Here is a 25,434-nt window from a genome sequence, read left to right on the forward strand (position 1 = left end):
CTACTGAATTTATTAATGTGGTTGCGTGTCTGTGGTGTGTAGGTGGATAGGAGAAACTGCTCATGGTGTTGTCTGCTTCATAGTAATAAAGTGCAAACTGAATTTAGTTAATGAAACCGTTGGGTAATTGTAAGTAGCAGGTATCTTACTGAAATATCAAGTCTGATATATGAGCACAGATATATATGGATATAGTAGTTCTTGTCAGTTTTGAATTTTAAAAATGGCAGTTGTATAAGAAAACCCTGTGGCTTAACGAATGTAGCTAATATTTTGTGGTCTTGCAGGGTTTTAGGTTGTACTATTAGCAGTCCCTCCTGCATTCAAGGTGATCTATCAGGGCTCTGAGCTGTTGGGAGAGAAGATATAATGGCTTCCCTTTGGCAGTTGCCTGTCACACAATAAGCAGCCTAAGTGACAAGGCTGGACTTTTCTAATTAGTAATAGATTCTAAGGCACATCCTCTGGCAAGAATATCAGATATCTTCCTTCCTTCCAAAATGAAAATGCGGAAGGAGAGAGGTGTCTCCCACTGTCCTTAATTCAGTTGAAAATGCTACTCAAATACACCTGGTAAATGGAATTTATTGCAGATTGTTACCTTTTTTGTTAAGGCACACATTGGGTGATTTCTTTTTTTTTTCTTTCTCTATTTGTGAAAAGAAAAGATGAAGTGCTTTCATTCAAGTAGGTAATCCCCAGAGAACAAATTCCTTTTGAGAGTTTGGGTAGGAATTTTTGCTGCCATGTTGGATTAATTTGCATTTAGAATTTCTGGTTCAGTGCATAATGGCTTGACCTTATGCTGTTTTGTAATTCTGCAATATTCTGTTATTCATTACACACTCCATACTTTCTGTATTACTAGTGAAAGACAAACTGGGATTTGCTGTGTAAAATGCAGGTAGTACTGTCAATGACACTTGACCCAGCCATAGAAGGAGGAATGTGTTATTTTTACAGAGATGTTGTTAAAGCTTGTAATCCTAAAATTAGATCTTCAGTGTAGGTCGGATTTGGATCATTTGCGGTGATCTGCATGGCTGTTACGGAGGCTGTCCCCTTTCGCAGCATTTCAGAGCATATTTGCAGCTGCTTCCCACACTGTCAGTAATTCCAGCTGTGTTAGGGGCTGCAAAGTCAAATGCAACTACAAACATCGAAGCACCAGCAGCTCTGGCTTGGCGGGTCCCGAAGTAAAGTGGCCAGGTAGTGCTGCCGTGTTCTCAGCTGCCAGATGAAAGTTAGATTTCTGCTCCTTGCCCCCCCTTTCTGTAGACTCTGTGAGTAATGAGATAAGCTCTCCATTGAGCTCAAATACTGCCCTGATAATTTAAGTAGACACGTAGTAAGAAAAGGTGTCTTTTCTTATCTTTCTTTCTTTGAGAAAACTTAAACAAATTTGTGTCTGTAAATCTATTCGATGGCTAAATGTCCGTACAAGCTGGAGTTAGTTTGTGAGTCTGAGGCATGACTGTAAAATCAGTGTAGAATCTAACCTTGGGATTCATGAATATGCATAAATTTGAAGGAGAATTATCTTTCAGCATTAACTCTTTAAATAAAGAAATAATTTGGCCACCTGCTGTCTGTGAAAGCTGACCTTGTTCTCTCATTTGTAAAAGGGAGTGGAAAGCTTCCAAAACTTTTAATTTTGAACCATTTCCTCTTCTCAGAAATTACACTGAAGAAGACAAGCATTTAAGCTGTGAAAAATGGAAATTAAACCTTTTTTCTGGAGTTAACCCTGTTCTTCAAACCATTTGCCAATCTGTATTTGTAGCTCATTTCCTAAATAATTTTGAAGGCTGAGGAAGGGCATTGATGGTAATTTCAGTGTCTTCATTTTGCTGTTTTATTCCCATGAATTGCTGTTTTCTCTGCTGTACAATAGCAAGAGAGAGCTAATAAGTGTGCTACTTGTTGGCTTTTATGTATAGTGCCAAGCTTCTCCGCTTCTCTTAGTACTCTTCTCCAAGTGACCACAATGTACAGTTGCCCCTCTTCCTGTTTGGTTTTGGGAACAATGTTTGTATTACAGTAGGATATTATACCGTAGACAGTATAATGATATCCTCTGGTCATCCAGTTGTTCTATAAGAATTATTTATGAATAGGGAAAAAAAAAATCTGAAAGAGAATTAACTAAGGTTGAAAATTTCTCTAGCGATGTGGGATCCAGTATAAGAAAAATGTCTTTGCTATAAGCAATCTTTTCTGGATTATTATATTCCTGAATTTTAAATAAAGGCTTGTGCTCAATTTTTTTGTCAAAGATTTCTGGTTCCTATTTGTGGAAAATGAGACTTTCTAAAAGCACAGTGGATTGGGTTTGTACACATAACAAGCTATCACAAGAAAACTAGGATGTGGATTACAGTGTCAGGCAATGGGAATCCTTTTTCTTTGCCTTAAATAGAAGCTTATTGTTACGATTGGGGTTGTGTTTGAGTGTGTGCTGCTTGCTCTGTGCAGGTGTGGTTTCAGTGTCTGTCTGGGGGAGCTTCTTCCTTAGTCAGCATCTGGCAACGCTTTCCTCTTAGCCTGATTCTTTGCAGACTGGCAAGAAGCACTCTCCAGGCCCTGGGTTCTCCGACTGATCCTGGAATACAGGTCCCTGAGGATTGCCTGCCTCTGTTGTCCCATCCTGATAGCAAGGAGAGCAGATCTCTAGCTGTTTGTGTGTATTCAGACCTCAGAGGTAAGGCACGCTCTTCAGCTTTATGACACATTGGAACTTCTCATAGCAGCTGCTTCACCACGTCTTGGGTAGGAGAGGCTCTTAGTGGCTCTTTAATTCAGGCTTTATTTTTCACTTACGTTCCTTTGAAATTATAGTGGGGTGCAAATATCCTGGATGGTAGTGTTTGGATCCCTTGATACTGAGGATGTGCTTTCATAATACAGAGCTGTTTAGTAGCCTGGCTGGCTTGAGGTAGCCCACCTGTGCCCCCAGTATTGAAGTGTTTTGGTGTCTCGGTTGCCAGCATAGCTGTTGAGGAATGTCCTGTGAACTGAATAAGGGAACCTGCTTGAGCTGTCTGAGTGTATTTTCTAGTGAAGGCCAGAAAAATCTCTTTGTGTAATTGCAGTATGAATCTTTGGATGAGAACTTGTAGTTAGCTTTCCATGTATTTCATGAAAGAGGGGATTTTTTATGTAGATTAAGATGTCTGTAGTGACTGCCTCGAAATCACAGAATGACTGAATTAATAACTGTTTTCAAAAATCCACTTTTTATGCATGTTACTTACAGTAAATGTCTAATATAACTTACATGTGTTGCCTATAATACAGTTAATTAAAATTTTACACAAATTTCTGGCAAACTTCTTATGTTTAATGTTAATTTTCACACTTTGTATTGCCTACTTGATATTAAAGGCTTTTAATATATTTCCGGTCCATACTTAGTTGGGCTATGTATGTATTTACCTTCAGGCTTGATACGAAGGGCATTTTATCACTGCAGACAAACCCTGGTTTGAGTTTTACGTTCCAGAGATCTGAATGGATTCTGCTGAAAGCCTGTATATAGATGGATTTGTATGGCTGTTTCTTTGAACTAAGTTTATTAAAGACTCTGTGGCTTGGCCTCATTTCTGTGTTAGTCTTAGCAATTTAAAGATGGTTTCCTGATGTAGATTTCATTTACTGAATTTAATCTCTTGTGAGAGAAAGCTGTTGAGAAGTTCAGTCAAGAATTCCTTTCTGTCTGCACATTGTATCTAAAAAAGCACCATGAGAATTCATCAGGCTTATTTGTGTAATGAAACTATTGGAATAGGAAAAAGGAAATGGGTTATTCCCCTCAGGTTACCCTTGATAGCACAGGTAAGCTTCACCTTCTCATATACAGAATTGTATGTTTCCTTTTCTCTCTATCTGAAGTTGTGAAGCTACACTGTAGCTCTGTATAAAAGAGAAAATGAGGAAGGGAGAGAAAATGAGGAAGGCTCACCTAAACTTGAACAAGACTAATAACTCCCTCTTCCCCTCTCTGCTTAACCTTTTAAAGAAATCTATTCAAGCTGATTGCCTTTTTCTTGTTGTTAGCAAGGAATAGCAGCTTTAATCAACTGGTCTTACTTTCTGTTTTCTTTGCAACTGTACTGTTAAAAATGCAAACCCAGATTTTTGCTGAAGTTGCAAGTGCATTGTACTTCGTTGTGGTTTGCTGTGAGAAGTTAATTCACTGAGGTCTCTGGAAAAAAAAATCTAAACTTTCTATGTAAGTATTGGATCATGCATTAGAAATGGTTTCTTGCATTTACGCAGTAGGGATATTTGGCTTTTTGATCTCTTTAACCGTAAGATAGGCTGTTACGGTGTTCCATGACCTGTAATAATCAAGTAAAATGCTTCCTTTGTGTGGTGTAGAAGCAGAGTTTGTAAAGCAGATACTGAAAGGCGCACAGAGTTCTCAGTGAGGGTTACTGCTACTGCCAAAATAGTTATCTCGAATGTTGGTACTAGATTGGGGGGAGGGGAGGGAGATAAAAAAAATCCATTATCTTGTCACCCCATTCATCCTTTGCGTTTTTAATAGAGTAAAATGAAATTTAGAATAAATTGTCTTCAGTGGGTTAAAAGTAGAATAGGATTAGAAAACATGTCTTTCCATCAGGAAATGGAAAAAATAGACATTAATGTAATTCTCATTAAATGACTTTGTTTTCATGAATCAAAGATATGAGGGTGAAGAATCATGCCGGCATTAATGGGCTGATGGTTTTAAAATCTGTTACAGAATAACAAGTGAAATCTTCAAGTTTCTGGAAGAGTGAAAAATGCTCATTTAACTTAATCCAGTGTGTTCTCTTCTAGAAATGTTTGCTCTACATTTGTTTTTCCAAAGCAGGACTCTCTGCTAGTAGCCTTCTTCAGAAGCTTCACCCTGGCAAAGCTTTCAGTTTGGGGAATGGGGCTGCCATAAATTGGGTCTCCTGCACACGTATGTACTCCAAGCTCACTTGCTTTTGGGGTTTAGCTTTGTTGATAATTGAACTGATAAATCCTAAACAGAAACTTAAGCATTTCCTAAATATGGGGTTCTCTCCAAACCACTTCTGCACTCAGTGAGGCTATAATTTTTATTCTGCTTCTTGCCCGTACTTTACAGCAAAACCACGAATATTTTTCCTTCATTTAGCTGTAGCCTGTATGGAGAGCACAGCAGGGCCTGGGGTCCTGCCTTTGTTCATTTGGTTTCTTCTCTGAAACCAGGTGCATGGGTTCCTAGTGCGTGTGGTGTAGTTGGGCAGTAATGAAGGCTCTTCACTTTCTCATGCTGTTTTTTGGAGCTTGACAGCTTTGTTATGTTTAATCAGCTCCTTCAAAAGTGAGGCCAGGATTGGATCGTTTTTACTCTTCTCACAGTCTGCCTTGCAGCAAAGCTTGTGACCATGTCACTGTGCAGCCTGATCAGCTCACTGATTCGACACAAAAGAAACCAGTGCTAAAAAGCTAATTTTCTGCAAGACTTTAAGTTGATTAGTTTTACTCTGCTGTTGTGTAATTGCTAGATGTGATGCAAGAGAGAGAAAGGGGAAGCGGTTGGAGGGTTGGGAGGCCACTGGGTTTGGTGCTGGCTTACGGTTAGCTTGGGATGGCCTGTGAAATTGCACCCTGATTGCCCGTGTGCCTGCTTATGTTGTGATTATGATTAATTCTTCAGGAACTTATTTCATTGGCCAAAATTGGTGTTACTTAGGACTAGTAGGTGTTCCCATGTTCTCTGAAATTTACCTTTCCAGGTATGTGTGATATTAAAATGATTTTTTCAAAAGCTTTTGAAGTTGTAACAAGTAATAAACCAAATTTCTCCCTTTTTTTTTTTTATAAATTCCCCCTCCCCCCCCCTTTGGTTGGGGAGCTACATATAGGTGAGGCATTTGCTTGTATAGTGTACTTGACTTTTAAAAATATTTTGGTAAGGCCTCTCATCCCTGGCCTTTAAAGAAACAAAACTCTCATAAGACAAGAATGTTTTTCATAGATTTACAGCGGGTTAAAAGACAGGAAACAGGGTTACGAGTAAATGGTTGGTTCTCACAGTGAAGGGTTATTCCCAGTGAAGTGTCCTGCCAGAGATCAGTGCTCTTGCAAATACTCCCTTTTCCAGATTGTTTCTAAATAATAAGGTGGCCAAATTGAACCAAATTAGTCAAATTTGAAACGAATCTTGAATTGAAAGGAAGGGAGAAAGATTGAGATCTGCTGAGTGATAAAATGGCAGATGAAATAGTCTCAACACATTTGCACAGGGAGTAGAAATGACCCTGGTTTCATGTGCACGAGTAGAGGTGCAACTACCAAAAGGCAAGTGAACTTTTAGAAAGTATTTGATAAAGAATGGGAAATCCTAAGCAGTTAATGACTATGTTGTGGTATCACCTTTTGTTACTGCCAAACCCAAAATGTAGCGTGCTTGAAACTGTGTATATCTCAAGAAATGGAAGTGTAATAGGTGCATGGAAAGACATCAAGGATGACTGGAGATATGGAGCAGCTTTTAAATAGAGGGACTGAATTTCACAAGATCCTCAGTTCGGAAGGAGATGGCCAATTTCTATAAAATCATGAGGGACATAAAGGAGCCGAAGGTGACTTGTTCTTTCTTAAAAAGCATGCCCCCTATCCACAGCTTGGGGAAAAAATGTCCAAGTTTAAAATAAGCTGAAGTACTTGTTCGTGTAGGGTGGACACTGCACTGCTGTTGCGTACTTGGTGAGGGTGAAATGGGAAATACAAGTGGCTTTAGAAAAGAGGTTGGTAGAGGCACGGTGTTCCTGTTGCTGGCTGGTAGAGCCTCCACCACAGGTTGCATCTAAGATGCCTAAGCTGCTGCTAATATAAGGCAAGGGAATATATATGTGTTTTTCTCATACTCTTTACATGAGGATTTCTGTCTGAGGCTGTTGGGCTTGGTAGACTTTTTATCTGGTTTAAGAGGTTTCATAGTTCTCATGTTTTTAATTTTTCATGTTTACTGCTCTTCTGGTTGAGTCACAAGCTCAGCCCTTATGGGGGTTTGTATTCTTCTGATCTAGGATCCATATCATCAGTATAGTTGTGTTCATGATTATGCTGGCACTTGTATCCTCTGCTGGCTCTAGTTTTGCCAGCTAAAGAAGCTATTGCCTGGAGTCTGTTATTAGTTCTTTGTGACCATCTTTCTACCAGATGCTGCCACCTCCTTGGATAACTTGTTTCAGCTTTGTCTGTGAATTTGCCTTAATCTATTACTGACAAAAATAAATGGTTTAGGTTAAATAAGGTGTGTGTGTGTTGTGGTGGTGTTTTTTTTTTTTTTTTAATTTTATTTATTGGTGACTCATCTTTGAGGTTAATGCATTAAAGAGGGATGACAGGGGCAGGTGAGCCAGCAGATTTGGACAACATTAACTTTTGGAGTGAAGCAGCAGTCATGAGCACCTGGGAATATTTATATAGGATACTTTTCAAATGCTGGATTTATAATTCACAAACCTGCAAATGCCCCAGCAGAAGATGCCCCCTTTTATTCCTGTTGCTACTAGCCATCTGACAACAGATGGACATTCTTCTACATCTGGTTTTAAATATTGGGGAGAACACCAGGATGATGCAGTTTACCTGAAGTTTAGTGTTGGTCTCATTTAAAGTTAATTTTCCATGATGTGATGATAGTTTTTTATTCTGCCAAAAATTAACTTTAGTGGAACAAGATAAAATACAGTAACTCATTGGACCTGTTCTGTTGTAGTTTAACTTGCCCAGAATGGTTTTCTAGGAAGGTTATATGCCTTTATTCTGAGAAAGTTGTCATAGAGCTGCGTGTTGTCCAAGTTGACGCTTAATTCTGCTTTCATTCTAAATGGCACAATAGTAATTTGAAGAATGATAACAATGTTAGCCTTGAAATCTGTGGTTTACTTCTCTCCCTTGTCTTTTGTAAGTGATACTGTTGCTTCTTCGGAGTGTTTGGAGAAATGTTATTAGAGGACATCTTGAATGTGCAAACTCTATTAATGTGGCAAGTTCCATTACAGAATCAATGCTTAGTGTTCGTGCAACTGGTGAATATCAAAGACTATTCTAACTGTGTTAATGTAACAGCAAAATCTGCCGGTTTACTTAAGTAGTGTATTCTAAAGCTTAATAGACCTCTGTTTATGTGAAACAGTGACCTTAAATAAATAACTGAAACAGCTTTCCAGCTCCGGAGCTTGTCCTTGGGTTTTCTTGCCAGTCACTTTGGTTTTACAATTCCATTTTTATTTAATTAAAAATTCTTCTGTGCTATGTGAAAGACACACGGAGCAGAAACCGTAGATCTGATGAGTGTTGTCAAATGTACAAAGTAAATGCATTTTGAAAAAAACAAATTCCCCTCTAATCTGCTTAGCATTAAAGGTCACCTTGAGTTGGAGTGCGTCGTTCTGGTGCTCATTTCTCTTTCCTAGGCCTCAACTGAATGCAGAGCAGTGTTCAAGATCTGTGCCCTGAAATTGAGCGTGCTTTAAACTTACCTGCGGTTTCAGAAAAAACTTGGTTAATTTTTAGGAAGTTTGCTTATTCTCTCAGTACGCAGATTCCTACAGCAATGGTAGCGGACTGCAGTTGTCAGCTGTTAGAGGCAAGCTAATGGCTGCTAAGCATGGAATTTCTAATGTAGTTTCATCTCAGCTCTCCCAGCTAGCATTGTAATTTCTGTAATTAAAAATTCTAGGTAGGTTTTGCCTTGTTGGAAACGAAATCTGTAAGTAATTTCTTGGACTTTGTTTCTGTTTTGCTTTTAAAATTTTGCATTTGCGTCAGCATGGACATCTTATTGCTTTTGTCTTGTTCAGCAGTTCAGGTTTTTGAACTTCAGATTTTAATATTACTTGTGAGAAGAGCAAGTTATTTTCAAAATCAGATGTCCTGAAGAAATTCAGGGAGAAAATTCATCAGTGAACTCTAGCAAAATTTCTCAAAAGTGTATGTAGATGGCTTTCTATGTAGGAATAATTAAAGACACAACTGACGTGCTTTGTTTTCTTTCCTTACTCAGGTCATGATTTTCATTTTCTCGTGTCATTCTCTTGAAGAGAGGAAATGATTGTAGTGGAACGTGTTACAAATAAGCCACTGATACGGAGCCTTCACAGTTCAGAAACGTTCATAGACGAGCAGATATAGCCCTTTTTTATTTGTGTTCTGGAATCTGTCTTGTTAAAAAGGGAAATAAAAATGACGACTTCGTCTATTAGACGGCAGATGAAGAACATTGTGAACAATTACTCAGAGGCCGAAATAAAAGTTCGAGAAGCAACCTCTAATGACCCCTGGGGTCCCTCCAGTTCATTAATGACTGAAATAGCAGATCTGACTTACAATGTTGTGGCCTTTTCTGAAATTATGAGCATGATCTGGAAACGACTGAATGACCATGGCAAGAACTGGCGACATGTATACAAGGCCCTTACTCTGTTAGATTACCTGATTAAAACTGGTTCTGAGAGAGTGGCGCAGCAGTGTAAAGAGAATATTTTTGCTATCCAGACGTTGAAAGATTTTCAGTATATTGATCGAGATGGTAAAGACCAGGGCATCAATGTGAGGGAGAAATCCAAGCAGCTGGTGTCTCTTCTGAAGGATGATGAGCGACTCAAGACAGAGAGGGCCCAAGCCCTGAAGACCAAAGAACGCATGGCTCAGGTGGCCACTGGAGTGGGTAGCAATCAGATCACCTTTGGCCGAGGCTCCAGTCAGCCAAACCTATCCACCAGCTACTCGGAGCAAGAATATGGAAAGTCTGGAGGATCCCCAGCATCTTACCATGGCTGTAAGTACACGCAAACACACATAAAAGAAGTTTCTCTTCCCTTTCTTTCGAAAGATTTTGTATTCTGATTTTCTGTTAGACGTGAGAGTAAATGGTGCCTGCTAGGAGGGTTAATATGCTGACTGCAAGGGGCTTTTTGCACTGGCTGGGTCTTTGCAGGTCTGCTCAGTGGCACTAATGTCTCTTCAAATGACTGGTTAAATGTTTGTTTCAGAGAGGATGTGTGTGTTGACGTAAATCAATTTAAAAAGCAGTTGTTTACTGTCAGTTCCCAAAGGTAGCATTGTCAAGATGCTTTTGTGAACATGTTCCAGTGTTTGATGTAATATAGGCCCCCAGTCTCAGTAGGGAGATTGTTTAATGGGTTTTATTTATTTCTAGTTTTAAAAGGAGTGCTTGAAAATTTGTTGTGTTGAGGGTTTTTTTTGTTAAGTATAATTCAAGAAAAAATTAGAAATGCGGAGTATTTCCTGGATCATTTTGCTAGATACTGTCTTTATGTTGCTGCTATTTTATTTTAGGAAGGATATTGGTATTTAATTTCCTTTATTTCTTGCTCAGCAGTTCTTAGAGGAGTAACTCTTTGACTATGTCAGTGTTTATTTATACTATCAGCGTTTGGTATGCAAGTATCGGTACTAAATACTGTATTTCATTCTTTAAAAAAATACAATGATGTGGGAAGAATGGATTCTTTATACCACTGCTTGGGGGAACTCCCTGTCATGTTAGGAAGAGGCCTGATTTGGCAGTAAATCCTTCTTAATATAAGTAATGATCTGATGAAAGCTGCTTTGGCTGGAATGTCAGTGGTTGTGGTCTAATTCTGAAGGAAAATCTTTTCTTTAAATGAATGCTTATAGTGTGTGAAGGACTGTAACTGAGCCAGTGTGGTGAATCGATTGAGCACCAGTTTTAAGAATCTTGTTTGTCATGTCCTGTGTCCCAAAGCGCTTCTCAAATTGTAAATACGTGAATGATGTCAGTATCCCTGACATGTACAGACATTTTCTGTGGAAGGCAGTGGGAGGTAGCAGGACAAATCAAGCTAGGATGAAGAAAATCTCTGTCCATTTAAAGCTATGGAGAAGAGCAGAAATTTTTTATTTTTAATTTTTTTTTTTTCCAAAAGGAAATGTTTTTAGGATGCAGGGTTCAAAAAAAAGTGCATGAAGGTTTCCAGGTATGAGAATTTTTATCTTGTCTCTTAATTAGCCATGGAATAACAAACACTTAATTTTTCTCTAATAACCGTACTCAAGCATTGATTCAGTGTGAATTTTTAAAGAACATGTATATTGTTATCACAACAATAACATTTTTTTCTTTTGAGGTTTGTAGATCTGTCGACTACAACAAAAATTCTTAATTTAGGAGATAGCTTGAAATATTGTTGGTTTTAATTTATGCTGATGGACTGAAATAAGAGTCACTAAGGTATGCTGAGCACACCTTTGCTTTGTTCCACAGGGCTATTTCTTCACCAGCTCTTAACTTTAGTGCACGTAACTATTGTTTGTCATGTTAAATGCTACCAGAGGCTTCAAACTATTTCTCACAGCAAGGACTGAGCAATGCGGAGTGTGTTTCTGAATTGTTGTTCCTTGGACATGTTAAGAATTTTGATGGGGGACTAGATGTCAAGGAGCGAGGTTGGTTATTCTTTCAGTACACAGTGTTGATTTACTGGGTACTCTCATTTGCCTGCATATGACTTTGCTGTATGTCTCTCTTTGCGGATTGCTTTTGAGGTAATGATTTCTTAATCTTTTTTTCTCCTCCCCCATAAGCATGTACCTAAGAGGCTTTAGAAATCTCAGGCTTTTTTTTTTTTTTTTTTTTTTTTTTTTTTTCCCCTTTCCTTTAGGTGGTTCTGCTGTTGTAGACTCTCCTGGACTTAATTATCTATCAGCAAAAGTACAGATGGTTGTTAGTTTTTATGATCTGTATCTTCTGAAGTTTTAGTATGTTTCTTGTATGGTTTAACTGAGTATAGCAAAGCAAACCAGCACCATACAAAACAGCTGTGCTAAGTGCTTCCGATAATGGAAAACTTTGTGTAGAGCTTTGTCCTTTATCCTAGGAAATGAGGAAGGAGTTTCATCAAAATCCAGACATTTAATCTGTTACATAAATGTAGGGTTATTCTTGTGCCTTCTAAATTTAATGGAAAAGATGTTTTTCATTATTTAAAGTGAAAGAGATTGTATCCATCATGTTTTCTTTTATTCTATAGCAATACGCTTCTTTACTGAATCCATATTTTCAGAACAAAAGTATGTAAAAGGAATTAAGTTATGCTTAACTCCTGGGAAATACTCTCCTTATAACAGTTTTAAGATGCGGTTGCTGTACTGTATATTCTGGTAGAATTGTCTTTCATTCCTCTGAGCCTTTGAAGAGGAGATCAGAGGCATTTAGATTTGCAATCTATAGCATGAGATTTGCCTACTAAAAATGTACACCCACCCTCTTCGCTAAGTATTTAGCATGTCTTATTAACATTCAAATATAAATAAAGTTTGGGAGAGTGTAACAGCCTTTTTACCAACATAGCTAAATGAAATGTTTCATCTCCTAGTGCCAATTACTTCTGTTCCTTGCTAGCACAATGGGTGGGGATTGCAGATTTTCAGAACGCGTTCTTCTTACTTTAAAAGATTGTGTTTGGATATAAAATCTCCTCATTTTTGATACTTTCTTGCAGAAGAAAAGAAGCCCAAGCTGGCTGAAAGAGCGTAATAGTTTCTCCAGGACAGATCACTAGGGGAACAAGTAACTTCGAGTGGATAATGTGTCGGGATTGTGCGCGAGGGATCTCTTCCCCCTTCTGTCAGTTACTAAAAGTGCAATATTGGATAAGTCAGTGGACCCTTTTTTGTTCAGTTTCTTCAGAATGTTGGATTAGCTGCACTGTACAGCATTGACTGTAAACACTGCAATGTTCAAACTACTGCTCTTCTCTAGCTTCTTAAGCATACGTGTAGGCTTGTATCTGAGAGCGCATGTAAGAATTGGTTTTTGTATTTGATGTTGAGCCAGAAAGGTTTTTCTTGTAGAGTTGCTGGTCTTTGTGTCCCAAATTTATCCTTTATGAAAAAATAAAAGCAGTGTTGATAGCCTGTATAGTGTGAGAGAATTCAAGATGGAAAAGGATCTCTTGACTGATATATCATAGTCCCTCACTGCTGCAAGCAAGACACTGGTGAATAAGGACATTTTCCCCATTTCCTTGCAGATATTTTCATCTCATCTCTAACAATCCTTTAGGAACTGTGGAAAGTGAAATAGTGAAGCATGATAGTTTTTAATAAAATCCTTTCTCCCAAAGCTTTGCCTTAATGACTCTGTTGGCCCTGAAGATCTCTGTGCTGTAAAGCTTGTATAATTTTAGAGAGTACATTACGGCATGTGAATATTACCGACTCGTGATGCAAACAAACATTTCTAAAAGTATTAGTATATTTTTGATATCTAGTCTTGTAATCTGTAAATGGAAGCCGAGAAAGATGCTGTAAAGCTAAAAGCAAAAATAAAGCTCCTCCCAACCTCCATCTTGTCAACAATTTGTGACATACTGGAGACAACTGGCTATCTTCCAGCTTTAAGCCGGGGCAATTAATGTTCAGATTAGGAGCTATTAAATATTACATGACAAAACACATAAAAGTTTTTTTATTTATTTTGGAAAATGTGTAAATTGTATGGAGTTGCATGAAATCTGATATCAGGTTTTATTTCACGTTAAGCGAATGTTCTTGTGTAGTGCTGAAACTAAACTTACTGGGGAGAGGAAGCAATATGAGGTCAATATTTGAAATTTCTTGGAGCAATAGTTTCCCACCCCTAATCTGGTTTTGTGCCTAAACATTGTCTTTGTGCTAGACAGTAGTCACCCAGTTTTGAAAACTTCAGCCCCTTGTTCCTAGCCTTGTTTCATCTACAGCTGCCAATGACCACTTAAATAGGATTCTAGATTTATGGCTGCATGGGGAAAAGTAGGGTGTTCTTAATACAGACCTCCAAGTCTGAACTATGATGCTGTTTCAAGCCTGGGAGTGCTTTTGTTAAGGTTTACTAGTCTTGATAAAGTCCTTCATCTAGTAACTATCTTTTTAAAGTATTCTTTCAGCAGAGGCTTACACAGGAATATTACTCTGTTGCTGCACTGGAGTCGTCAACATGGCAGAAGTGTAACCCACAGTCAGCGCTGTGTGGAAGACAGTTCAGAGTACCTGCAAAACGCTGTGCTCAAGCACCTCAGGCCTGCAGAAGCTTTTAGGAGATGGGGCAGGAGTGTAGGGACTCAGATTACCTTGCTCTTTCTCAACCACCATGGGAGCAGGTTAGTTATGTTGTCTTTAGCAGACCTATCCGGGTTGTCACAGTTGTGCTGTGGCTGCTCAGGAAGCAAGCAGTGTAGTCTGCTGCTACAGTCCTTGTGGCTGGGGTGGGTACAAGAGTCAGAGAAATGATGGAAAAGTACTCTACCTGGAGGAAAGTGACTGACAAAGCCAATTCCTTGGCACCCCTGCCCCCAGAAGATAGTGTGTTTGAATTAGTTTCAACTTCGAAGGATCCCTGGAAAATGCTGGTCCTCTCCTTGTACGGCCTTCGTGTTTTAAAACCAAGTTTACTGAAGACCCACTTTTTTAAAGAGGTCCAATCCTGTTATGCCTAAACCAGGACCTACCTGTCTTATTTTGGATTGTATGCATGTCCTTTTCTTTGGCCATCTGCTGCCTTGGATTTGGGTTGCACTTGGAAATGTTGGCAGAGCAAGACTGGTGTGTGTTTTAACGTCCTGATTTCATTTACACAAATGCGCAGAGTAGGGAACAACGCAACGTGCACAGTGTGACCTGATTTTAGAGGAGCACTTTGCCTGGAGGTAGGCCGCTTGGCTGAGAAATCAGATTCATTATACATACAGCCTATTTGATAAAAGGTTGGTGGAAGATGGACTGAAAAGGGCTTTTATGGATCTTATGAAATGCCAAGTCTGTTAACCTTACCTGTAAAGATTTTGGGAGCAATTTTCTTTAGCTGAAATAAGAAGTTTTAATATTTCCAGTGATTATTCACATTAAGTTGACTTATTATTTAAAAACAGTTTTGTGAAGCATCAGCTCATCTATTTCAGCTTTGTCTCCCCTTTTGCTTGGAGTAGAAGATAACTCAGAGGAATTTGGGTTTGACACTATAGGAAATTCAGAAAGCTGCTTTTTTTGAAGGTTTTTTTAATAATCTTTTCAGCATCTTTGCAGGTTGGAATACATTCTGGCTTTCCATCTTAGTCAGGGTGTATCATCCAGCAGTGAATCTGGATGAGCTGCATGGATAATTTCTGTAGTTTGAGGTGTTGAAGGAATTTGATAGACTCCTGTGTTATCTGTCAGATGTCACTTGAGGACTTGCTTTAATCCTTTCATCATACTTTTCTTTTTCTGGTGCTCTAAGTAAAGGTGGGAGATGCCATTGGTGTAACCAGGCTTCTGTAGTTGCAAGAAATTATCTAACTATGTCTATTAAAATGAGTGTCAGGATCACCTGAGAGAAAAAATACTCTTTAACCAAAACAAGCCTTAAGGACTTGTTCAGTATTAAATTAATTTCAAAAGTGCTCTGCTTCAGTGCAATTAGAAACCATGCAGTATGGCTGATCAGCTCCACCTTGTCGCATTAATAGGTGCTATTAATTCTCTTCTTGTATTTGAAAGATCTCTTTAATTCCTAATGGAAATGTGGATTACACAATTCCTTCTAGATTAAGCAGTTTGCATATGCCCTTTCATAATTTGAGAGGTTAGATTGCCTTTTTGAAAGTATCCCATCTTTATTTGAATAGCCTTTCATTTGAAGACTAACAAACGGGATCTCCGCTTGGTTCCCAAGTGAATTGCTATCGGTTTCAAAGTTCTTACCTTGATGTTATTCTAATTTTTCAAGTCAGCCTTGGTTTTGTCTACCTTTGTAGGCGTACTGATTGAATGAGGAAGCTGCTTTTCTTTTCAAACAAGAGTGACTAAGAAATGAATTCTGTTCTTAAGAGTGCCACCTGCAAATTATAAAGCTGGGGCTTATTTCCCTGGCACTCTGTGCCATCACGTGGTCTAGAGTGACATTTAAAAACAAACAAACAGAACCCCCCCCCCAAAACAAGCACATGCTTCTGATTGAAAATACCCAGTCTGATTTTTATGCTGGGACTGATTTTTATCATTAATGTAGGCAATGACTCTGCTTTCTAGCTGTGTGCTGTATACACACTTTAACTCACTAACTTAACCAAACCTTTAGACATCTACAGAGGGCTTTTAATATAGCCAAAATATAGTAAATTACCAGTAGATACATATGAAAGACGACATAGCCTGTGCTAGAGGCAGATGGTGGAGCAGAATCCTGCTTTAGTGATTAACTGAGGTTGGAAATCACTTCCTTGCGCTGCAGCTCGAGTCTTGTTGAGAGGACAGCCCGGTGGCATGTCTCCCTGCAGAAGCAGATACCCACGCAGTTGCTTTTGGGCAGCCTAGGGGGGCCGGGATCTCCAAATTCTCAAAGCAGCAACAAAGCAGGGCTTAGCAGGTCAGAATTGATCTATTGAGTCCCATCTTACATAAACATCTGAGTTAACTGTCATGTGCTGTGGGATAAGAGATTCTTTGTGTGGCAGCGATACTGTTACTAAGGCAATAACCTTTATGCTAGATCCTTGCAACTACAACGTTAATGCAGGACGAGGCCAATATAGGAGGGCAGTTATAATGCTGCGGGAATTTTTGAGTGAAGTTGCTGGATAAAACATGTCAGATTACTACCAGGAACAGTGTTTTGAATTTCCCTTAATCCTTTTTCAAGAAATACGCTGGCAGCTATTTAATGTAGATGGCGTTATAACCACTGCAGAAGTTTAAATGTAAAATAGCAACATTTTTATCAATGTTTTTTAATGTGAAGCCCAAGGAAGAATTTCAAATTGACAATTTTTTCCTTTTTTTGTAAAAGGAGCTCTAAAGTGCTTTTTAGAGTTAATAAAACCGAGTAGAATGAATTGCTGAAAAGCCTAAAAGTGAAAAGAAATAAGCTGTATCTGTGAGACCCCTTATTATCTGTGTTCAGATCCTGGAGCCGCTGAATGCTGGTCTCTGTTGGGAGCTGTGAGGTAATGGAGCTCTCTGCCAAAGCAAGCCTGCCATTCCCCTGCGTGGCTGGGAGGCGAGGACCCACCATGGGAGGGCGAGTGAGACGCTTGGAGTAGGACGCAATCCCTGCTTCTTGCAGCTTTTTTAGTGCAAAAACGCTGCGTGCTGTTAAAAGCTGGAACTGGTGAGCACTTTCAGTAAGTAGTCCTTCATGTGGAAATAGGAGGAAAACCAGTGGAGTTACTTTAACCCTTTTCACATCATTTTAAAGTCATTCTACCGTCAGCTTCTTAGATGTTATGGAATGTAGTTAAGTCAACAGAGGTGGAAAAACTCCTGTGCAAAAAGTCCAGGAAATCGCGTTCTTCCCCACAGTTGCAGTTAAAGAAACAGAAGACCAGAAGGTACTTGCCTGATCATAGTCCAGTTGCCATATGTTGCTGTCCCATTTGTATGCTTATCCAGCTCTATTTTGAAATGAGTTAGGACTCTTCCCTTCTACAATTCCTGCTGGAAAGCCACTTCTTTCTATTTGTATCTCAAATTTATTCATGGTCAATTTATACCATTAGTTCTTGCCCCCTTATCTCAAATAGCTTTTCTCACTCCGTAGTATTTGCAAGCCTGATGTATTTTGCAACCATAAACTGCTTGATCTTCTTTTTGCAAAGATAAACACATAAAATATTCTCTGTGCTCAGAAGGGAAGCGTTTCCACATCCATTCTGTTTTGAAATCATCCGTCTTGGATTTGAACGACTAGAATTACATTTGGTATGTTAAGATGAATTCTGACTAATGCCTTGATGCAGTAGTGCTAATGTTAGTAATAGCTGTTATTAGGTTAGTGGCTGGGAGTTAGGTGCTTTAGTACTAAAGAAAGTTCTCTACATCTCTGTCATTTGCAATTGATGCCCTCAATTAGTAGATGATGGTCATCAAAGAAATTACTTTGTTTTTCCGTATCATCCCATTTCTATCGTTCCCTTCTCAGTCATCTGTTTTTTTAATATTCCTGTTTCTCCCTCTAGTTTGACAATTTTTCTTAGAATTATCTTTGCATTTTCCCATAACCTCCTGCATTTGTTTATTACAAAATTTTTCTTAAGATTGGTCTTAAAGCCAGTTCTTGAGAAACTGTTAGTAAACTTCCTTGGTGGTAGGCAGTGTGACGTAATCTCTTCTTCAGCTCGTTCTTTACCTATTTCAGTTCTTACATTACTCTCTATTTAACAGTAACATCCTATTTAGCGTCATAAAATGCTTTGCTGAGTCCACATAGATTAACTTTACTGCTTTTCGTTTTGACTGGCAAATCAGAGAAGGATCTTGTTTTTTCTGTTATAGGCTACCTTTTGGTAACCTCATGTTGAGTTTTATCCTGTTTTCTTTTTAATTCTCTTTGTTTTCATATTTAAGAATATTCAAACTTTACAAACATTTTAAAGTTTTATTTTCCATGCTGTCAGACATCCTGTTATCTGATGCCCTGTTTATTTCTACTGTAATTCTGTAATAGTCCATATAATATATTGGAGAGCCTGTCTGTGACCGTTGCAGCAAAAAGTACTCATGAAGCAGGCTAAATTTAGATACTTTATATGAGAAAGTTTGAAAAAGTAATAGAATTGAGGTATGAGTAACATCTTTAGGTGAAGTCAGGAGCTTATCTGGTTGGCTTGAAAGCTTCAGGATCAGCACAACGTGGAAGGAATCGTTCCGGGTGATAAATTAATTTGTCCCTTTAGAAGCAGAGTGGGATGGGATGGCCCATTGGGTGTATGGTGGGAAGAAAAGGTCATTCCTCATTTACAGAGAGAGTCGCCTTCCTTCTAGCCTGCTGGATGAGAGAGAAGGTTGCACTTTTTATTTTATGATGTCATTTTGGCCTAAAAATTAGGGGGAGACAAGACTGAGACATACTTGGAGGACTGAAGTAGTGACTGAAAAAGTGTTGGGTGATATTTATTTTTTTTTTTTTAATTACAGTTTGGCAATCTAATAGCTGACCTATTAAGAAGAAACGTGATTTCCTTGAGCTTGACATCATAGTTTAAAAATATGGTTCCTCTTTGTTAAATGTTAATATATATTTTGCCAAACTAATTATCATTCCAACCATTAAATACAAACTTCTTTGCCAAAGTAAGATAAAATTTCTCTATAAATGGTTTGGATGCTAGAGAATTATCTGAGAGTGAGAGAGGGGATGAAAATTTATTACTGTATAATGATGAACCTATTAGTGTTGTCCCATTCGGATGGGAATTTCTGTGTGCTATTGTAGTGAAAACATCACTACACTTCACATCCATAAAAGGAATATTTGTGTATTGAGAAATTGTGTATTTTAGCTGTCAAGCTTGACTGTTATTCAGGGAGGAGTGAGGGAGATTACCAGCTGCTACTTAGCTAATAGAGGTCTTCATCCAAAGACAGACCAACCAACAACAAAAAACAAGCCATCCCCCCAATGTATATACCAAACTTTTTTTTTTTTTTAAACAGAGAATGATACAGTATTTTTGTAAATTTTGGGTATGAATAGCTGGCTTGTTGGTTTCTGAGCCTGCCTAGCAGTTAAGAATAGTTCTTTATCTGTCCCATTAAGACTGTATTACAGAAAAGTGGGTGGTATCCAATTTTACCCTGGTATTGGCCAACTCCCAGCAAATTCTTACTGACATTGTAAGATGTAAGAAATACCAACAAATGTTTTCTTGAATGATTAATTCTATAGTTTTTTTTTTTTAAGTCAGCGACCTGCCCCCCAAGGCTCTGATACGCTGAGACATGGTATCCAGCATTCATTGGTGATACTTCTTGATATTACAGCCCCACTAATAAAAAAAGCCTTTGTTTTCCAGGAACATTTTTCCTTTAAAGCAATTGAACTGCCTTGCAAAGTTCTGCCTGCTTCATTGTTCTGGCTTCTTAACCTCAGTCTTGGTACGAGCTTTATCTCTGACAGCCCAGGGAGACGATGGTGGTCGGCAAGTTGGTGGCCCCTGGCACCTGGGGGGCCTTTTGCTCTGCTGGGGACCTTGTGAGAGTGGCTGTGTGAAAGTGGGCTGGTCCGATCAGAGAAATAATCAAACCTGTTACATCTTTTTGTTGTTTAGTGTGTTAAATTTGCTGGGTTTTGTCTCCAACAGCTACGTCCCCTCGAGTTTCCTCGGAGCTCGAGCAGGCCCGGCCTCAGACAAGTGGAGAAGAGGAGCTCCAATTGCAGCTCGCGCTGGCAATGAGCCGGGAAGTGGCGGAGCAGGTCAGTTCCCGTGTAGGTTTTCCAAAGTGTCTATGCTTTGATAGTTGAGACTACAATCCTGGGTTTTTTTGTTTGGTTGGTTGGTTTTTTTGGTTTGGTTTGTGGTTTTTTTTCCCTCTTTTTCCAATGGCAGCTTGGCTTTGCTCCAGGTGGAATAGGGGAGAGAAAGGCCATTTTGGAAGATGTTGCTCTTTTATATATATATATATTTTTTTTTTTTTAAAATCTCTTTTTAAAGTAACTGCAGCCTCAGAGCTGTTGAGACTAGTGGAAGATGACAGTCACTTTGCAAGAAGACTTTGTGTGGGAGGATGTTAATCATCACATTACTGAAGATGTTTTCAGTTAGGAAGAACTGAAAACATGACTAGTCCTGAAAACCTTCATTAATGGGGCCAGCATAAGAAATGTCAGTGAATTCTGATTACAGTGAAATTTTGAATGATCTGCACATTTGGTGAGATTGTCTGGAACAGAAGGGTGACCTGACACAAAGTACTGGAATTTATAAAGAACCTGGTTTAAAATAACTTGGCTCCTAATCTATCATACAGGTTATGTTACTGTGGTAATTCTTAGGAGCTTCATTCTGAATTTGGAGTAAATGCTGTAATTGTGGATAAAGTTTACTGCATATTAATATATAACAAAGTTGTTGAATCTCAGCTAAGAGTGAAAATTCAGATCAGCCTGCTGAGCATCTGTAGTATTTTAGAGGCTTCCTGTGACAATTTTAGCTTACTGCTGTATGTTAGGCATTAGTATCTCTGTGCTTGGAAGGGGAAACTGTCACCCAGTAAACTTTGTCATTATTGAGCAATAAAGTTGAGGAAAATAAAAATCAGAATCTATCAGTTGAAATAGCTTAAAGAAATCGCAAGGGAAATACCAGCTGGGGAATTAGTCAACTTCTGAAAGACGTGATGCAAGCAAAGATATTTTAAGTAGTTGAATGTACCACAAACATGGTAGTTCACAGATGTTAAAAACCTACAAAATACGCATGGAGTTGGCTAGATTAATTCACTTAGCGTTCTTTATAACAGTTGCATCAGTTGTGGAGGGAAGCTGACAAAAGCCAGGAAAAGTAGTTTAAATCACTGTGTCCTTCAGTGGTGATTTGAATGTTCAAAAACATTGCAGTAATTTAAAGATGGGATATTTACTTTGTCTTTTGGTTCTGTGGTGTTTCTAGCATTGTAACTTAATTTTTGGAAAGAATGTTTCATTTATACCTTTCCCATTAGGAGTAAAACAACACAAGGGTAAATTTCAGTCAGCAAATGGATGTTGTTATGATCACACTGTTATACTGGTGTTACAGGGTTAGGGTGCTCCTGACCTCTGTTTGAGGCAAGAATCACAAGAAATCTTTTTTTCCCCCCACTTGTGTTATGTGCGAATTACAGCAGATAGTCCTGGCAATCCCACTGTGCGTGCCTGTGGTGCGCATCACTCCTAGGGTGGCAGGGAGTACTGCCCAGGCCTTCCCTGGCGGTGTCCTGCCAAGGGGGCTAGACACTGGAGGGAGCAAGCAGCACAGTCTAGGCTAATGGTCTATATCAACAGTGTTGATTTCCTTTGCAGGAGGAGCGCCTCAGACGCGGAGATGATCTGAGATTACAGATGGCTCTGGAGGAGAGTCGCAGAGACACAATTAAAATTCCCAAAAAGAAGGAGGTAGTGCCTTCGACTAAGAAATTCCCGGTTATGCTGCCAAAAGCTGAAATACAGTAACACAAAATAGCTTAATACTGAGCTCTTTAATGCTTTTGGGATTGCTTTGTTGTATAGCTTAAAGCTTCTTCCATGTGGGTTAAATTTCAAACTACTAGTCAATGCAGGTGTGTAAAAGGAAAAAAAAAAAATAATTGCTTCTTCACTCTCATGGGTTTGTACTTCAGATTGGTAATGCTCTTGATTAAAGCTCAGATTATTCCTGCCCTCAGCATACCACTTTGTTGGACCTAATGGATGCCCTGCCCTCGTCGGCACCGGCCCCACAGAAAACAGAGCCCTGGGGACCTCCTGCTGTTGCAAACCAAACTGATCCCTGGGGAGGATCCACAGTTGCAGCTACTGCCTCTGACCCATGGCAATCATTTGGTAAGAATAAACTGCCAGAAGGAATGCTTATTTAAAAGTTTTTGCTTTTTAATGTTGAGCTTTTCAAAGTTTCTCAATGTACAATATCATGCTTGATAATGACAGTATATTAGTCCATTTTGATTGTTTCCCATACTCTAGAACTAACATTCCCTTAACTCATTTCTAAGCTAAAACAAATTAAAGTTGCACTCTGTTCCTGCTCTTTAAGCAGCTGGGTTTTTGTGTGTGCATTTTGAATCTTAAGAAAGAGGAGAAGAGTGAAGCTTCTGTTGTCTTTGTACAGCAAAAACAACTTGTCTCAGACGGGGGGGATGCTCATGCTTTGACTGCTAGTTGTGTCCAGTGTCATGGGTTTAGACTCTTGCCAGTATTTAATATAGTACTTAGGCAGGGTTCTATGGTTAGGAAGGCCGTAGATCTGAATTACCATGTCTTTAATTGCTCCTAGTGAAATGTGATGTGTATACTGTCAGAACCAAATGGATTAAATTGTGTAAAAGGAGATTTTTATACTAAAAAAAATTGAGGTTACCATTTTAAATATTCACTGTGTTTCATAAGCTTTTGATGCTAAATTCATGGAATCTGTTTCTGAAGTGAAAGATCCAGTGCCTCACATTTTAAAGAGCAATTAAGCCCGCTTTTAGCATGTTTGCTTCTGTGTGTGTGTTTCGCTGCCTGTGTAGTATGCTGTTTTCTAGATTAGCCAAAGTCTGTCCAAGGAGTTCCTCCTTTGCATAAGAAAGTTGATGGTTCCTCACAGTATGTGTTAAACTTGCTATGTCTGTGGAATTGGAGTTGGATATGTTTTTTGTTGGCTTTGGATTTTTTCTTTTTTGAGGGGCAGGGGGGTTTCTGTGGAAATGGAAGCTTTTTCATGAAGACTAACAGCTTAGTTCTGTCACTTTTGCTTCAGCCTGGTGATTCTATGACCTCTGCTATAAAGTGCTTCAAAGTCGTTTGCATTAGCATTCAGCACACCACCATCCAGATTCCTGATGAAAATTTTGAAGTTTAATAATGATGCCTTTTTTTTCCCTTTCTCTCTCCTCATGGTGGCATTAAGGGCACTACAGATCTGCTGGACCAACTACAGTTCGTTGTTTTAAGTGTAATCTGTTTTTTTGGTGATGAACTGCAAGCATGAAATCTGAAAAAGTCCAAGTTTTGGGCCCTAAGGCTGTTCAATGTATTTTTCCGTGGTTAAAAAACAAACAAAATCCACCTTCTTCAAATCTCGTGCTCAACATATCCTCCTCTGACAAGATTTTCCTTGCATCACTTGCAGCTGTAGCATTTCCTCTCAGTGGCTCCTAACTTTATTAACACCATAGAACAACCCCTTGTTCCAGCTTGCTGGTCTGGTTACTTGGCTCCCAAGGATAGTCTTGAGGATGTAAGATTCATGAATTTGACTGCTAATAAAAGGGTGACTCATTAAACTGTATTTCTCAGATCCTGCATGTGCTTTGGCATTTCAGTAGAGATAATGGAAGCTATGGGAAGGTATCTTCCCAAGTGCTCTAATTTTTGCGCTCCCTTTATGAAAGACAAGACACTTTTGAAAGCTTCCGTTTATGGGAAGTGCTGTCATTAGCATTTCTTGTGTGGCATTGCTCGTATCTCGGCACTAAGGGTAGATAAAGGAAATGTAAGTACTGTTGTGGGAATAGTTGGAGTTACTTGGAGAATTTTAGCATTTCCTGGTCTGAAGCTGTAGCAAAACCATGCCACCTGTTGATGAAACAAAGACCAACATTGCAAATTGGAATTTGTGCCACTGCGTGTAGCAATGAATTGGTTTTCAGGAATATTGTGATGCCAGGGGGGTTTGTATGTAGTTTTAACAAATAAAACAATATTCAGTTGTAACTTGAAACCCATGTGGTGGTTAAAGATAACAGCCGTGTACAGCATGGGTAATTCTGTCCTACTCTTGGATTATACAGTTGTTCTCAGTTAGTCATTAAAGCATGACTGGTTGAGAAGTTTCATTGGGAAGAGGAAACGTGTTTGCCTGTACTATCTGACTTGAAGGTAGTTGATCACTGTAGAGTTGTACAGGATGTGCATTTAAAGTACGAGGTTCCCATTCCTGCACCGTGATGGCCGGGGAGGGGCGGCGGGGATGGATGACATGGCAACAAAGGAAGAGCGATACCTTCCAACACAGACGTGGCCCACTGCAGATCTGAAATGTGGTTTGCTTTATTGATCCTGGGGTTTGATAAGCCAAAATAGTTTCATTTAATGGTAGAAGGAAAAGAGGTCACCTAAGCTGAAAAGCAGTAAACTAGTAGGTTGGTGAGGAAGAAGTAAAAACTGGCAGGAAATTGTATATAGTGAGGCAAGTTTTTTTCTTTCCTTCTTCCTTTACTGCCTTAGTTTTTCACTTTACACGAGGAAGCCCTAACCTTGTGCACAATCTGAAGCAGTGTGGTAATCTGGATTTGTAGGAATGAAGAGTTTTCAGCATCTTCCAATAAAAATGGGAATCCTGAACATACAGGCATTGGGTTTAAAAAAAAAAAAAAAAAAGGAAGGGGTATTGATGGACAGCTTAGATCTGTGTCAGCAGGAGTGCTTATAAATGGGAATAAAAAAAGCACAACTAGCTTAGGGAAGGTGATTATATTTTTATAAAATAACAGTATGGTTAAAAGAGTTTGAAAACTCTTCCCTTTGAATCTTACAGATTTCTTTTCTTTGTCCAAGTCTTAATGTTGTATATTTCATACCTTTTACATGGGGGCTTTTTAGAAACCTTCTTTCCCATGAGTTCATAAATATACCCTGTGATTTAGGTCACCTTCAGTCAGACATTGTCTGTTGTGGTGGCAATGTCTGTAACAAAAGCAAGTTTATTTTCATGTTGGAACTGCAGATTTTTAAATTCTGTTTCAAATGGGAGATTTCTTTTATTCATCTGTCTTGTGCAGAATTTACTTGTGCTTCTTGTTTGGTATGTATGACACAGATGCTGAGACTTATCAGTATTCTTAATGTTGAACTGCTTCACCTATTTATGTTTAGTATTAATTGGCAGTAATGGCTCATAAGAGAGATTAATCTCCAAGGAAAGTTTTCCAGAGTGAAACTGT

General features: G+C 38.9%; 1 protein-coding gene across 5 annotated transcripts in view; it reads left to right on the plus strand.

The window, feature by feature from the left end:
- EPN2 (epsin 2) overlaps positions 1–25,434 on the plus strand; it is a 47,498-nt gene that overhangs the window by 12,770 nt on the left and 9,294 nt on the right. For 3 of the 5 annotated variants that reach the window (XM_087732853.1, XM_087732852.1, XM_087732856.1), the window contains 4 exons: positions 9,038–9,811; positions 20,112–20,224; positions 21,812–21,904; positions 22,174–22,330. In XM_087732853.1, coding sequence (XP_087588979.1) covers positions 9,217–9,811; positions 20,112–20,224; positions 21,812–21,904; positions 22,174–22,330 — 958 coding nt within the window. In that variant the 5' untranslated portion in view covers positions 9,038–9,216. Of the gene's footprint in view, positions 1–2,592; positions 2,702–9,037; positions 9,812–20,111; positions 20,225–21,811; positions 21,905–22,173; positions 22,331–25,434 lie in introns of those variants that run through there. The other 2 variants (XM_087732855.1, XM_087732857.1) reach the window with 2 other exon arrangements.

This window comes from Nipponia nippon, unplaced genomic scaffold, assembly GCF_047370975.1.
Source record: "Nipponia nippon isolate SJK-2023a ecotype South Korea unplaced genomic scaffold, ASM4737097v1 scaffold_5, whole genome shotgun sequence".
In the NCBI taxonomy this organism is placed as follows: Eukaryota; Metazoa; Chordata; class Aves; order Pelecaniformes; family Threskiornithidae; genus Nipponia; species Nipponia nippon.